Raw genomic sequence first — 17,160 nt, 5'->3', positions numbered from 1 at the left:
ACCTTGGTGTAAAATTTCACTCGTTTCATCGCAGGTCCCTGATAAGCGGAAATTTTATACGGATATAATTTTACAGGAAAAAGTGTCAATGAAGTGGAATATTTATTTTATCAATTTCGTACTCGAAAAACCAGGCAATATTTGATCGAAATATCTGCTGAAATAAATAACAAAACATTCGATTTATATACAGGGTGTCCAATAATTGGCGATGCAAACACCAAAATGATGATTTTACGTGAAAAAGTGAATCGAAAATACCAGAAAAAAAAAAGTTTCACTCGAAACTTCGTTTCGAAGAAACCCAAATTTGAAAATTATTTAAAAATTATAATATTCAAAATTCATGAATTATTGATATGTTTCAGGATGAGAATTTTTCAGGAAACTTTTTAAAAATCCTCACTTATGCAGATTACTCTGTGAAAATTATAAAAAATTATGTTTACTTCACGAAGACACTTTTTACATATATTTTTCTTCCTCTTAAAAAGCCCATTTATGGGATAGAAAGTAGCATAAATCATGTAACTAATTTTATAAAAGTACTCACATTAAATTTATAATTATTGTTTATTTTCCAGGCAAAGTTTCAGCAATTTTTATAGGAATTCTAACGCTCATAATTGGCATTATCTTAAGTAGCATACCTTGGGCGGACTATATTATATTAAAGGTATGTACAATCATTCATTTCCTCCAAATTAAATGAAATCGAATTTTCCACAAAAAATTAAAATTCTATTTCGACTTATTTTTTTCACGCAGAATCGCCAGTAGAATTAAATCGATTCACTGATTTTGTAAAAATGTACACTCGTGAATAGTAAAAGAAAAATCAAATTTTATCACATTTATTTAATCACATTTTATCAAATTTATTTCATCAAATTTCATCAAATTTTATCAAATTTATTTCATCAAATTTTATCAAATTTATTTAACCAAATTTTATCAAATTTTATCAAATTTATTTAATCAAATTTTATCAAATATATTTAATCAAATTTTAACACATATATTTCATCAAATTTTATCAAATTTTATCAAATATATTTCATCAAATTTTATCAAATTTATTTCATCAAATTTTATGAAATATATTTAATCAAATTTTGTCAAATTTATTTAATCAAATTTTATCAAATTTATTTCATCAAATTTTATGAAATATATTTAATCAAATTTTATCAAATTTATTTAATCAAATTTTAACAAATTTATTTCATCAAATTTAATTAATCAAATTTTAACAAATATATTTAATCGAATTTTATCAAATTTTATCAAATAAATTTGTTAAAATTTGATGAAATAAATTTGATAAAATTTGATGAAATATATTTGTTAAAATTTGATTAAATATATTTGATAAAATTTGATAAAATTTGATGAAATAAATTTGATAAAATTTGATTAAATATATTTGATAAAATTTGATGAAATATATTTGATAAAATTTGATTAAATAAATTTGATAAAATTTGATGAAATAAATTTGATAAAATTTGATGAAATAAATTTGATAAAATTTGATGAAATAAATTTGATATAATTTGATGAAATATATTTGTTAAAATTTTATCAAATATATTTAATCAAATTTTACCAAATTTTATCAAATTTTGTAAGCTGATTGTTATATTCATTTTCAGCAACTACGACTATGGAATGGCTCTCTTTCTTTCCAATACTGGCAGAAACCTGGAGTAGTTCGACTGACCAAGGTGTACATATTCAACGTGACAAACACCGAAAATTTCCTGCAATTCAACGAAAAACCAAAACTCCAAGAAGTTGGCCCCTTCGTTTACAGGTACGTAAAAATAATTTATTTCTCAAATAAAAAACTACATCTGACTTTTCTATTTCACAGAGAGGACATGGAAAAGGTCAATATCGTTTTCCACAACAACGGTACTGTAAGTTATCAACACAAGAAAATATTAAACTTTGTACCAGAGTTGTCGAAGGACAAAGACATGAAACTAATGGTACCAAACATTCCGTTGCTAGTAAGTCAATATTTCATAATATAAACAAATAATTCAGTAGATAACTCAGTCATCTACTATTATACAATGGCGGGTTAAAATAAAAATTGAAAAAATATCAGTCGATAAGGGTCTTTCACGAGTAAGTGCTCCCAGGCAAAATTTTACAGTTTATTTTTTTGTAAAAAATGATATAGCAAAATTACGGAATGAGTGGATCGATAAAAAAAAAACAATGGAAAATTGCTGTATGGTAAGAACGAAATGATAGCACGAATACAAAGTGATAAAAATATATTTCATTTAACACTAATTAGTTAATCATTCGGTGATTTATTTCTATTTATTATTTTCGCTAATAACAAAATGCACGCCATTAATACTTTCTAAACAAGGTAGAATCGAGTTTTATTTGTAATTATTGTGTTTTAAAAGAAAACATTTTGTTTTTTTTTTTGCGTAGCATTTAGATTTTCAGTGTAGAGATTAGAAATCGAACGAGGTTTAGACCAATTTTCACGGAGGATTTATTTCGGCAATCTCGTGGACACCACTGTACTAATATTAAGATGCTTTGCGTAACGTTTATTCAATTGTGTTTGTAAATGTTTCCAGATAAATATATTAACCGATTACTACGAGAAACTTACTTCGCATTTTTCAGACTGTATCGACACAGAGCAAGAATTTACCACGATTTATTACTCTAGGATTATCCATGTTTTTGAGTGGAATGCAGATGAGTCCGTTTGTGCCTGTGACTGCTCAAGAGTTAGTTTTCGGATACGATGATCCGTTGGTTAGCATCGCTCACAGATTCTTTCCCAAAACTAGGCGACCAATGAGTCAAATGGGACTTCTTCTCGGAGTGAGTGATATTTTATGGAAATACTAATCAATAGACTGTGGATGTTTGTCCATTTAGAAGAAATTTCAACTCTCAAAAAAGTATAAAATCAACTTGATATACAAAAATATAGAAAATTCTTTAAAGAGTCTTCGTGTGTGAAATGTGTTTTTTTTTTAGGATTTTTTGAGGAATTTTTTGTGGATAAACTATAAGACTTTTTAAATTCAAATTTGCAGGGTTTATTTATATATATTTGAGAGATATTTCAAAATTTTTTGAGTGGAATAAAGTTAAAATTGAGGGCACTGTATATTTTCAAAGATAGACGATTTTAAGATGCACTTTTATGAAGTGCATTTTTTTAGACTTTATTGGAGAATTTTTTGTGAATAAACTATAAGACCTTCTGCAATCAAATTTAGAGTGTGTATTTATACATATTTCAGTGATATTTCAAAATTTTTTGAGTGAAATAAAGTTAAAATTGAGGGCACTGTATATTTTCAAAGATAGACGATTTTAAGATGCACTTTTATGAAGTGCATTTTTTTAGACTTTATTGGAGAATTTTTTGTGAATAAACTATAAGACCTTCTGCAATCAAATTTAGAGTGTGTATTTATACATATTTCAGTGATATTTCAAAATTTTTTGAGTGAAATAAAGTTAAAATTGAGGGCACTGTATATTTTCAAAGATAGACGATTTTAAGATGCACTTTTATGAAGTGCATTTTTTTAGACTTTATTGGGGAATTTTTTGTGGATAAACTATGAGACCTCTTAAAATCAAATTTACAGGGTTTATTTATATATATTTAGGCAATATTTCAAAATTTTTTGAACGAAATAAAGTTAAAATTGATGGCACTGTATATTTTCAAACATAGCTGATTTTAAGATGCACTTTTATGAAGTGCATTTTTTTAGACTTTCTTGGAGAATTTTTTGTGAATAAACTATGAAACCTTTTGCAACCAAATTTACAGAGTTTAATTATAGATATTGGAGTGATACTTTCAAATTTTTTGGGCCAAAAAAAGCTAAAATTGAGGGCACTGTATATTTTCAAACATAGACGATTTTGAAATGCACTAGTATAAAGTGCATTTTTTTAGACGTTCTTGGAGAATTTTTTGTGGATAAACTATAAGACCTTTTGAAGTCAAATTTACAGGGTTTATTTATGAATATTGAAGTGATACTTTCAAATTTTTTGGGCCAAAAGAAGTTAAAATTGATGCCACTGTATATTTTCAAACGTAGTTGATTTTAAAATGCACTAATATGAAATGCATTATTGTAGACTTTCTTGGAGAATTTTTGGTGGATAAACTATAAGACCTTTTAAAATCAAATTTGCAGGGATCATTTATATATAGTTCAATGATATTTTAAAATTTTTTGGGCTCAAGAAAGTAACAATTGGCGACACTGTATATTCTCAAACATTGTCAATCTTAAAATGCATTTCATACTAGTGTATTTTAGACTTTATTAGAGAATTTTTTGTGGATAAACTATGAGACTTTTTCCAGTCAAATTTACAGAATTTATTTATATATATTTAAGTAATATTTCAAAATTTTTTAAGCTTAATAAAATTAAAATTGATGGCACTGTATATTTTCAAAGATAGTCGATTTTAAAAAAGGTCCATAAATTCAGCCATTCCATTTGTTTGAAAAAAATACCTAAAAGATTCTTACCTATAACTATAGCTATTATTGAAGCAAAAGAAAGAAGTCGATAATTCAAAAGATGGCAACACTTTAAAGTTAGATTAACTAAAATAATTATTATATATTTAGGGTTTTAGACAATTGCAAAGCTTCTATTTCATTAATTCTATTAATAAAAATATGAATTTGCAACAAATATCCACAGTCTATTTATTAGTTGTAGGTTGTGAAATTAAATTGAAATATTTTTCTTTCGAAGAACCTCGCAAGGATAAAATTTATTCCATAAACAAAAGAATAATTTCAACTTTCGAATAAATTTTTGCAAACTATTGGGAAAAATGACATTCATTTTAAAATTTTAAATTCACAAAATATGTATCGAATTATCTTTAAGTTGATCGACGAAGGTGATAACAATTTTAATTACAGAGAAATGGTACATTAAACGAAGTGTCTACTATTTTTACGGGTCACACAGACATGAAGGAGTTCGGATTAATAAATCGATTGAATGGATTGGATCGTTTGCCCTATTGGTCGAATGCACCTTGCAATTCTATTCGTGCTTCGGAAGGTAAATATGATCGATTAATATAAAATATTACCAGGACACTCCGAGATATCTTTAATTATTTAACGTTAAATCGATTAACTTCATCAAACTCAATAACTGGAAATTTATTATAAATATAAAAAAATTAGGATTCAATTAAATTCTCTGAAATTGAAATTAAAAAAAATTCAAAAAGGTGGAGTTAATCGATTTGGCTCTAAATTGATTGTACAATGAATGAAATAATTTCCATTCTATTTAAAACTCTATTTTTCACTGTGAAATTCATATGCAAGCTACATATTAACAAAATATAATATAAAATTGATTAATTGTAGGATCCTTTTTCCCACCTCGTGAGAAAACTGGCGCAGATATTATTCATCTCTGGGACAAAGACATTTGCCGCACCTTGCCTCTACAATATCGCGGGCCCACCGAAAAATCAGGAATAAAAGCAGACTATTACACGCCCGCTGACACGGTTTTTGGACAACCCAATGAAACCACTCCGGAAAACGAATGCTTCTGCGAAGATGAGGTGTCAACGTGTTCCTCGTACGGACTCCAAAATATCAGTCCTTGCCAATACAGTACGTATAATAAACCGAAATAATACAATTATTTATAGGATGTTAGGTCAACCCTAAAAAAAATTTTAATGAGAGATTCTAGAGCCCAAAATAAGACGAAAATCAAGAATAGCAATTTTTTAATTGAGGCTCCGTTAAAAAGTTATTAACGTTTAAAGCTAAAGTGCGCGCGCACGCATTGTCGTTCTACAGGCGGAACTTTAAACGTTAATAACTTCTTAACGGAGCCTCAATTAAAAAATTACTATTCTTGATTTTCGACTTATTTTGGTCCCTAGAATCTCTCATTAAAATTTTTCCCAGGTATGACTACTACCTAAATACTAAATTTCCATTTACCTCAAATTTCAAGATCTGTTAACTCGACTAAATTACTAGGTGTATTTTAAATGGACACCGTAAATACATTTTTACGATTATTTTTTAATTTTCAGGCGCGCCAGTTTACCTCTCCTTCCCACATTTCTACAAAGCAGATCCCAAATTACTGGACGCGGTCGAGGGATTAAAACCGGACAAAGAACTGCATGGAACGTACTTCAAAATTCAATCGGTAATTTTCTAATAATCCTCGAAAAATAACACAAGGTCATCCCTGGGAAAAATTTTAATGGTCGATTCTAGGGGCCAAAATAAGACGAAAATCAAGAATACCAATTTGTTAATTTACGAGTGAGACATGCGCGCGCAGAGCTGTTCACACTTCAACTTCAAACGTTAATAACTTCTTAAAGAAGCCTCAATCAAAAAATTGTTATTCTTCATTTTCGTCTTATTTTGGCCTCCAGAATCCCCCACAGTAGTGCCCACTTAAGTGACTGTGACCGCGACTGGTTCCAAGCGTGGTCATTTAAGTGGGCACTACTGTGGGGGATTCTAGGAGCCAAAATAAGACGAAAATCAAGAATACCAATTTGTTAATTTAGGCTTCCTTAAAAAGTTATTAACGTCTAAAGTTTCGAGTCTTACGAGTGAGACATGCGCGCGCAACTGTTCACAGACCAACTTTAAACGTTAATAACTTCTCAAAAAAGCCTCAATCAAAAAATTGTTATTCTTCATTTTCGTCTTATTTTGGCCCCCAGAATCCCCCATTAAATTTTTTTATTTTTTAAAGAAACTTGGCGTGCCTCTGGAGGGAAAAGTCCGACTGCAATTGAACTTAAAAATCGAACACCAGCCTCACATTGGCGTCGTGTCAAATTTTCCGGACGCTGTTTTTCCAATTATGTGGCTCGAAGAGGGAATCGAGGAACTGACACCCTCCATCAGAAGATGGATCTATCTAGCGACAACGTTCAGCGATATCGCAGTGCCCTGTACCTCGTACGGTTTCATTCTAGTCGGTATAATAATCATAATCACTGTCTCCGCGAAGGTCTACAACAACGCGGTGTTCACACACGAGGCGATCGAATTAGGCAAACGAACAATCAGAAGAGGCTCGACGTTGTTAGTGAATGGACAGCACAAATTGTTAACGACACGGGACCCGTACGTTTTGCTGAGCAACAGCGACACCGAGAAAACGGAGAGGATAGGGGTATAGAGCCCCCGTTAGTAACAATTTTTTCGGGATAATCTCCAAAAAATACGTTTTAAGTATGTACATACAATGCGTTCTGCGGCGTTGAAACATAAGTGTTCAATCGTTTAACACTTGTACACCAAAGTTTTCCTTCCAATTACCTGAAGAGAACAAGAGGACGACGAGTATCAGTTGCAACAGCACGCTATTTGGCAAACCGATCTTTTTCTCTGCGAACTGCGTTCGATGTTACGTAATTTTTGTCTGTATCTGTGATTTCACCTTCTTTTTTTTTTTGTAATTTATATCGCCAGTAAACAATTGCGGTACAAAATCTATCGTGCTTGAACGAATCCAACGTTCACTCGTAAATGAGATCGATATTTGAAAATTCTAATCTAGAACTACGTAATTGGGATCATCGAATATTGTGGTTGAAAATCACTGTTGCTAACATTTTTTAATAACGAGAGGTTTGCGTGAAAACGTATGTAAGATCATACGTGATATTTAACACTCTGTGACCAGTAACGTCCATCCGATGGAAGAGTGGAATATTAAACGAAATAAGAGTAATTAGTTAATACAATTCTGTAGAAACTATTATAAAGAATATACTTTCTTTACTGGAACTGTCTTATTTATTGGGCTCCTACGAATCATGAATTTATTTTTAAGAAACGCTATTGTATGGGAAAGTATGTTTGGCGAAATTTTTTTAATTTTGAAAGTAAGTAATACATTCAAGCACGGTATGATTTCTAGATGTTTAGAAAGGTGCGTGCATTTTGTGCTCCTGTATATTTTAAGTAATTCGTTAGCATGTAAATGGAACTATTATTGAAAATAAAATTTAATAATAAAACTTCAAGTACTTTATAGCTTAAAATTCCAAACAGTACAACGCAGAATATTATGAAAAATGAAATATGTTTTTTTCAGGTATGAAATGTACTTTGAAGTACAGGAAGAAAGTATGTTCCACTTGTAATTAAAACAAACCGAAAGTGGAACATTTTTCACATCGCAACACTGATTTATAAAATAGAAAATAGAAAAATCTCGCGAGAGCAGCCGCTTAGGGCGCTTTATCAAACGCAACTCTGATTTATTAATTAAATAATACTCAAAAACAATCGCGAGATGCGTCATTTTACGTAAAAATAGAGAACTTCCCGGGAGCAGCCACGAAGGGCGCTTAATTATTCGTGATATTAACAAAATCGTGTGCATCTATGTTGAGAAATACGCAACACTACTTTTAATAACAAACCTGAGCCATTTGAGGCTTTGTGAACTTAGCTGCATCGTGATCCTGAAGTAGCAGTGGCCAGCGTCAAATTTTGGGCATTAAATCGCAACACTAATTAATGAAAAACGCGATAAATCAAGATCGCAACGCTAATTTATAATGGAAAAATTACAAACGCGATTTGTAAGAATAAAAGCAACCGCGAATGGTGATTATACGCAACGCTACCCTGAAAAGTAAACGCGAAAAATAGTAATTCGCAACGCTAAGAGCAAACCGATCGATGCATTCGCGACACTATTTTTAAATAACAATAAAAGTAATCGCGTATGGAATTCGCAACACTACCCTGAAAAGGATACGCGAAAAATAGGAATTCGAAACTCTACAAGCAAACGCGATTATTGCATATTTTTCGCAACTCTATTTTTAATGAAAATGTTATATTTATGGCTCGCAACGCTAATGAAAATCGCGTATTGCCCAAAAATACTGGCTCAGGTGCTGGTGTCCTCAGTGGTGGATGTAAATACACATGCATAAAATAAACTAACTACTTCAAACTACGATAGAGTGGCACATGTGGGATGAAGCTAGACATTTTAAATAACGCAACGCTAAGGGGGCAAACAACGCGATAAATCAGAATCGCAACGCTAATTTATAATAGAAAAATTCCAAAACGCGACTTGCAACAACAAAAGCAATCACGAATGGTAATTGTTCGCAACGCTACCCTGAAAAGCAAACGCGAAAAATAGTGATACGCGACTCTAATAGCAATCGCGTTTGCTAATAATTCGCAACGCTATTTTTAAAGCAAACTCCCGGTTCCTAGGTTTGCATAAAGACAATCGCGAATCGTGTTTTTGGTCGCAACACTTACATATCAACGCGATAAATATTTATTCGCAACTCTACGAGCAAGCGCGAACATTGTATATTATTCGCAACTCTAACTTTAATCAGGGGTTAATTGTACGTGTGAATGCACACGTACTGGCCACAAAATGAACTAACTACTACTATTACTACAGTTAGGGTAGAATTTGGGCATTGATAATATCGCAACGTTAAAGAAAAAATCGCACGATTAATCAAGAACGCAACGCTAATTTATGATATGAAAATTGCAAACGCGGTTAATATACATTATATAAAACAGTTATAAAGCTATCGCGAATTGTATTATTCGCAACTCTACCCTGAAAAAGAAACGCGAATAGTAACAATTCGCAACACTAAAATCAAACGCGATTATTGAATATTCGCAACTCTATATTTGACTGAAAAAGCTATTAACACGCTGACTGCCACGTTTAAACAAATTATAGTATGAAAAGTATAGATATATTAACATATTCAGTGATGTTACTTTATAATTATATTACAAATATTAGAGTTCGATTGTTCAAAGTATTATTAAAGAGTCAATGTAAGATTGGAATGGCAGTAAACATGTTAATATTAATATATAAACCGCGAGTTGAACTGATGGCTGGCATGTATGGTGCAATCATGTACAAAAGTACATGCATACGTGAGCTAGTAAAAGAAACAAATTAACTACAACTACAGGCAAGTACAGTGACAAAGTAGTAACATTAATGACTTTCCATCCTCATTCAAAGATGAAGATCAAGAGCCATTCGTTGCAGCCCACTCTTGAAACAGTTTGTCAGGGCCTCTTCGACTCCATCGAGTCTTTTCTTTCTTCGGCGGTCCTGCCAAAGCCTGAAACTTAATACTAGGCTCGAGATCCCGTGCAATACGCCGTCTTCCAACAATTCAAGGAATTGTTATCGGACCACGTGTGGAGAAACTCGAGCGGGACGAGCGTTTTGAGGGGGACTAACCACGACCGCGAACGCGAAGAGCGACTTTGAAGTCGCAGCGATTTCAAGAGTGGAAAGTAACACCAAAACAAACGGTAAAAACAGTATGAATTGGCTAACTTTCCAACTCTCGAAATCGTAACTACAGGAACAGGACTGCCACGCGAAAACATGCCCACCCGAGTGATTTAATGTGGCCGTCCTGCCCTGACCCTACCTACTTAGGTCTAAACACACACACCAGCGAATAAGTGACCTACCTACCTAACGCTGTATTTAAAAAATTGCAAAACTCATTCTCGCAAACATACACTCCACGGTTCTCATTCTCAATGTCCGGGCGCGACCTAAACTAGAGGGGACTCCCCGGGGTTCCCCCGACACCCGGACACAACCTCATTCATACTCTAAATGTACGTACCATTTCCTGAAACCGACTGACAAAGACTAGTGACCATTGCGTATTTCTATTGTATACATAAACATTCATATAGGACGTCTCAATCTATGTAATATCGTCTTCAATGAATTATATTGTATACATGTATGATTATATAAAATTGAAAAGCTAATTTATTAAGCACTTTATAATATTTCTGTCGCGAGTGCAATATCAAGAATTATTGTATAAATGGTAAATGGAAATTTAATATTGTTATTATAACTGATAGAAATCTAATGTTACAAAATTCTGTATGTAAGTTATAATTATAAAAAACTTCTGAATCGGCGCACTTCCCACAACCTAACCACACACACATATGTGGAAAGTACACCGTGCACGATACACCAGCCAATGTCAGTCGCCAATATATTATTAGAAATTGTTATAAACTAAGTCATCGTGCCCGTTGCCTTCGCTCATGCAAATAGCACCTGAGCATGTGCATGAGTTTAGGCAACGAACATGGAATAATAACCTGAAAATCCTGAGGAGGGACAGTGATTAATAAATAACAGAGACGGTACTTTTTATTTCATTTGTAGTTAGGATAAGGAGAACTTTTATTTGTGGTATTTTAAAAGGAAAAACGATACTATCAAAATATGAAAAATAAGAAAAATGTTATAATAACACAAAAATTATTGTAATTGAAATGCAATTATGTAAAAGGAGAAACTTTAATAAAGATTTTATGATAAAATAATTTACATTGAAACTTTTAAATATATAATTAAAACAAATTTATTGAATTATTAATTTAAATATTCAACTATTCCCGGTCGATTCTGCCCTCAAAGTAAATTTTTCAGAAGATGAAGCCAGAATACAATGCATTTTACTTTGAGAAGAAAATCTACCAAACGCGAAATGCCTTCTTGCACTTAAAATACATCATGTGATGTATTAATCAAGGAAACAATTGAAATTCAATAATATATATTCCATATACGACCAGTATTGTTAGAATCATCATTTTATAATGAAGGTAAAAAACAAGTAAAGAAAATAAATATGTAACATCCATATTTTAATATCTATTCAATCATATGATGATGAAAATATTTAATATATTTTCATTTATAAATATTCTTATGAAAAATTATTTGATTCTCTAAAAAGCATTTATTTATGATATTTAAAAAACCCGGAGTGCAAGAAGAGCCTAGCCTGAACTAACAAAATATAACAATAATTGTTACTACTCACGGGTATGATTTATACCCGCGGTCACTATACTTGCCAAAGATAATATCTACGTATACAACCGGTCACCCGTGTTGATACGGACCTTTCGTCCTACAACATGATTGGGGACCGGAGGAATAAAAATTGCATGCAACTCACAGTTCGCAGACTATGATGGAGAATTCCTCTGGGACGAGTCCACGACGATGATGCTGCCCAATCGAAGTCGTTGGAGAAGTCGTCCGCATGGTCCTGTTGGTCAGCAAAACGTAAGGACGAAATCCAGGAACTGTAAAGAACAAGAAAAGAAATTATTATCCATCGTAAAGATTATAGAAATTTCATAATTTAATATAATGGACTCTACGTTCAAAACTAATCACGGGTTTTTGATAATTTAAACAAAATTTAATAATATCATTTTTTTCTAAAAGTGCATAGAAAAATGTAGTGTGATACTTACGTTTTTTGGTCGTGAAGCGTCGTCCATAATTCATGTCCCGTGATGATTGACTGACTCTAATACCGGTAACGAATAATTCAAAATTTGGAAACAGAAATTGTTCAAGACTATGAGAGAATAATAAATTAACGCGACCGTAAATTCATATCGGCGAACAAATGAGTTTACTTTCGCGATTAATAAATCAAGGTGAGCACCGATGCTCTGAACAGAATTTACGAATGCGTAGCAAACACTGACTCGACCTCTGCGTGTACCTAAACAGTAAACGAAACTCTACTCGAAGCAACTGTGCTTCGAAAACCAACAAACTTATCTACGCAACAATCACCGATTCTACCGACCGCATTGCACGCGGTCATAAAAAATTCTGAAAGAACGATTGAGATTAGAAATGAAAAATAAGTAACCTCACAGACTTGTCCATTTATCGATTTAATGCTAAATTCAATACTAAATCGATGAAAAGGCAACAATGTATAAACATATTTAACAAATAAAGTTAAATGTTACCAATATTCGATTCAACATTTCTTCGATTCGAAGTTTCTATCCAAGTCGGCCATTTTGTTCCGTTAGCGTCCCTCTCGATTTGCAACAAAATCTGAAACAGAAAAAAAGGACAAATTTCGATGAAATACGTTCAAATAATTGTACCTAGATGTTAATTAAGCACCCGCAAAGAGTAAGGGAGAGTATTGAGAGCAATTAGAAACATTTAGATCAGAATATGCAAAGAAATGTACCAGATTTGTCGCGCAGCTATCAACGCGTCTGTCTCCCCCAATTTCGAGAGAAGGAATGGCGGACCCAAGCGCGAGTCGCGAATAAGTGGTGGGGATAGGGTGCGCTGGTCACGTAGTCCAACATCTCGATTCTCGATGTTACGCTTAAAAGAAAAGTTGTGTCTTATATCTCGAATAATTGATAATAATTACAGTAAATACACAAAATAAATAAAATAAATACAAAATGATACCAAATAAACAATTTCTTACTTAATAATTTATCATCGATATACTCTGGTGACGTCAATGCAAATCAGCCGCCTATCGATACATTCGATATATTCGATACTGTCTCTTAAAGATGAAATATTAACAAATGAATTTTTTACAGTTACTATTGTTATTTTTAATAAATGAAATGTATTGTTTAAACGTGTAGAATACACAGAAACGTTTATTTTTCACTATGTATGTACTTTACGACGTAGGTTAGTGACTCTCGCTAAATGTCTTTTGTAATATATTACTCGTCTGTACGTATTTCTTGCGTGTTCTGGAATATTTTTGGAAGTAATGTTATTCGTACCGTTGCTAGCAATCGTATGCCAGTGATAGTAATCCGATCCGATGCTTTTTGTCTTCTGAACGCTCGGTCGATCTCTGTTTATGTTCTCGGTCGCGAGCCTCTCGTCGTCACCTTGGAGCTGGGCTCACGAATTCGTTGTTGCGTGACGCGATAAAGAATTGGTTTACGCGTCTATGTATACTACGCATTGCCAGCGCCTTAAATCTATACGTTCCGAAAAAAATTTAACTTGTCTCGTCTTCTCTATAGTTCGTTTATGCCTGCAACCACCGACTAATAGTCCGCGCTGCATATAGTCCGTTTTCCTTACCACTCCAGTGCCAAATGCACTGTTATCGACTCAGAATCAAGATCGAATTTTATATCAATCTAGTGAAATTTAAAACAAATAATTTTAGACAGTATACGCTATACAAATAGAACATTTATATGAGAAGACGATTGAAATTTAGATTGAAAGTTAATGTTTAAATGTTTGAATAGTTAGAATTAATATTTTTTAATGGATCTAGTTATTTATATATCGCGCGACAGATCGATAATCGGTGTCCAGGGTGGCCAATGAGAGACTGCTTTGAGAAAGTATAACCACCCAATCCCAATTTTTCTTTTAGAAATTATGATCGCGTGCAATGCTGTCAGTAGAATAAGTGATCGTTGCGTAGAATAGTTTGTTGGTTTTCGAGGCACAGTTGCTTCGAGTAGAGTTTCGTTTACTGTTTAGGTATACGCAAAGGTCGAAGCAGTGTTGTCTACGCATTCGTAAATTCCGTTCAGAGCATCGGTGTTCTCTCCGATTTATAAATCGCGAAAATAACATCGTCTGTTCGCCGGTAAGAATATTATTACTTTCAAAAAATATTCTATAACACGTAAGAAATAAATACAGACGTAAACTAAATTACAACAGTCATTTAGTGAGAGTTGAAAACCTAAGTCGCAAATTAGAAACGTGAAAAATAAATTTTCTTGTGTATTCTATAAATATTTTCTGTTTCTTACGGTTAAGAAACATAAATGAGGGAAACATGTGCATTTTATTTATTAAAGTCGACAATAGTAACTGTAAAAAATTCATTTGTTAATATTTCATCTTTAAGAGACAGTATCGAATATATCGAATGTATCGATAGATGGCTGATCCGCGTCGTGACGTCACAGGAATATATCGATAAAAATTATTAAGTAACAAATTGTTTATTTGGTATAATTTTGTAATTATTTTATTTATTTTCGATATTTACTGTAATTATTATGAATTATTCGAGATATAAGTCACAACTTTTCTTTTAAATATACCATCGAGAGTCGAGACGATGTCCTACGTGACTCGCGCACCCTACCCCCACCACTTATTCGCAACCGACGGTTGGGTCCGCCATTCCTTCTCTTGAAATTGGTGGAGTCAGACGCGTTGATAGCTGCGCACCAAATCAGGTACATTTCTTTCCTTATTTCAATCTAAATGTTTCTAATTGTTCTCAATACACTCCCTTACTCTTTACGGATGCTTAATTAACATCTAGGTACAATTATTTGAACGTATTTCATCGAAATTTGTCCTTTTTTTCTGTTTCAGATTTTGTTGCAATTCGAGAGGGACGTTGCCGGTACAAAATGGCCGACATGGTCAGAAACTTCGAATCGAAGAAATGTTGAATCGAATATTGGTAACATTTACTTTATTTGTTAAACATGTTTATACATTGTTGTCTCTTCATCGATTTAGTATTGAATTTAGCATTAAATCGATAAATGGACAAGTCTGTGAGGTTACTTATTTTTCATTTCTAATCTCAATCATTCTTTCAGAATTTTTTATGACCGCGTGCAATGCGATCGGTAGAATCGGTGATTGTTGCGTAGATAAGTTTGTTGGTTTTCGAAGCACAGTTGCTTCGAGTAGAGTTTCGTTTACTGTTTAGGTACACGCGAAGGTCGAGTCAGTGTTTGATACGCATTCGTAAATTCTGTCCAGAGCATCGGTGCTCACCTTGATTTATAAATCGCGAAAGTAAACTCATTTGTTCGCCGATATGAATTTACGGTCGCGTTAATTTATTATTCTCTCATAGTCTTGAACAATTTCTGTTTCCAAATTTTGAATTATTCGTTACCGGTATTAGAGTCAGTCAATCATCACGGGACATGAATTATGGACGATGCTTCACGACCAAAAAACGTAAGTATCATACTACATTTTTCTATGCACTTTTAGAAAAAAATGATATTATTAAATTTTGTTTAAATTATCAAAAACCCGTGATTAGTTTTGAACGTAGAGTCCATTATATTAAATTATGAAATTTCTATAATCTTTACGATGGATAATAATTTCTTTTCTTGTTCTTTACAGTTCCTGGATTTCGTCCTCACGTTTTGCAGACCAACAGGAGCATGCAGACGACTTCTCCAACGACTTCGATTGGGCAGCATCATCGTCGTGGACTCGTCCCAGAGGAATTCTCCATCATAGTCTGCGAACTGTGAGTTGCATGCAATTTTTATTCCTCCGGTCCCCAATCATGTTGTAGGACGAAAGGTCCGTATCAACACGGGTGACCGGTTGTATACGTAGATACTATCTTTGGCAAGTATAGTGACCGCGGGTATAAATCATACCCGTGAGTAGTAACAATTATTGTTATATTTTGTTATTTCAGGCTAGGCTCTTCTTGCACTCCGGGTTTTTTAAATATCATAAATAAATGCTTTTTAGAGAATCAAATAACTTTTCATAAGAATATTTATAAATGAAAATATATTAAATATTTTCATCATCATATGATTGAATAGATATTAAAATATGGATGCTAAATATTTATTTTCTTTTCTTGTTTTTTGCCTTAATTATAAAATGATGATTCTCACAATACTGGTCGTATATGAAACATATATTATTAAATATTAATTGTTTCCTTAATTGATACATCACATGATGTATTTTAAGTGCAAGAAGGCATTTCGCGTTTGGTAGATTTTCTGCTCAAAGTAAAATGCATTGTATTTTGGTTTCATTTTTTGAAAAATTTACTTTGAGAACTGAATCTACTGAGAATATCTCAATATTTAAATTAATAACTCAATAAATTTATTTAAATTATATATCTAAAAGTTTCAATGCAAATTATTTTATCATAAAATCTTTATTAAAGTTTTTCCTTTTACATAATTACATTTAAATTACAATAATTTTTGTTTAATAATAACATTTTTCTTATTTTTCATATTTTAATAGTAACGATTTTTGCTTTTAATATATCACAAATAAAAGTTCTCCTTATCCTACCTACAAATGAAATTAAAAGTACCGTCTCTATTATTTATTAATCATTGTTCCTAGTCAGGATTTTCAGGTTATTATTCCATGTTTGTTGCCTAAACTCATGCACATGCTCAGGTGCTATTTGCATGAGCGAAGGCAACGGGCACGATGACTTAGTTTATAACAATTTCTAATAATA

General features: G+C 32.4%; 1 protein-coding gene across 2 annotated transcripts in view; it reads left to right on the top strand.

Moving 5' to 3' along the window:
* LOC122402932 (scavenger receptor class B member 1) overlaps positions 1–7,934 on the top strand; it is a 50,185-nt gene extending 42,251 nt beyond the window's left edge. For both annotated transcript variants that reach the window (XM_043406133.1, XM_043406134.1), the window contains exons 3-10: positions 585–676; positions 1,656–1,816; positions 1,877–2,015; positions 2,659–2,862; positions 4,958–5,102; positions 5,420–5,674; positions 6,109–6,227; positions 6,792–7,934. In XM_043406133.1, the coding sequence (XP_043262068.1) occupies positions 585–676; positions 1,656–1,816; positions 1,877–2,015; positions 2,659–2,862; positions 4,958–5,102; positions 5,420–5,674; positions 6,109–6,227; positions 6,792–7,223 (1,547 nt within the window). In that variant the 3' untranslated portion in view covers positions 7,224–7,934. The remainder of the gene's footprint in view (positions 1–584; positions 677–1,655; positions 1,817–1,876; positions 2,016–2,658; positions 2,863–4,957; positions 5,103–5,419; positions 5,675–6,108; positions 6,228–6,791) is intronic.
* Positions 7,935–17,160: the final 9,226 nt, after the last annotated feature.

Source organism: Colletes gigas, unplaced genomic scaffold, assembly GCF_013123115.1.
Source record: "Colletes gigas isolate AHSC1104 unplaced genomic scaffold, ASM1312311v1 Colletes_gigas_Sc00042, whole genome shotgun sequence".
Classification (NCBI taxonomy): Eukaryota; Metazoa; Arthropoda; class Insecta; order Hymenoptera; family Colletidae; genus Colletes; species Colletes gigas.
The sequence above is the reverse complement of the archived record's forward strand: the minus strand, read 5'-3'. Positions and strand labels throughout refer to the sequence as shown.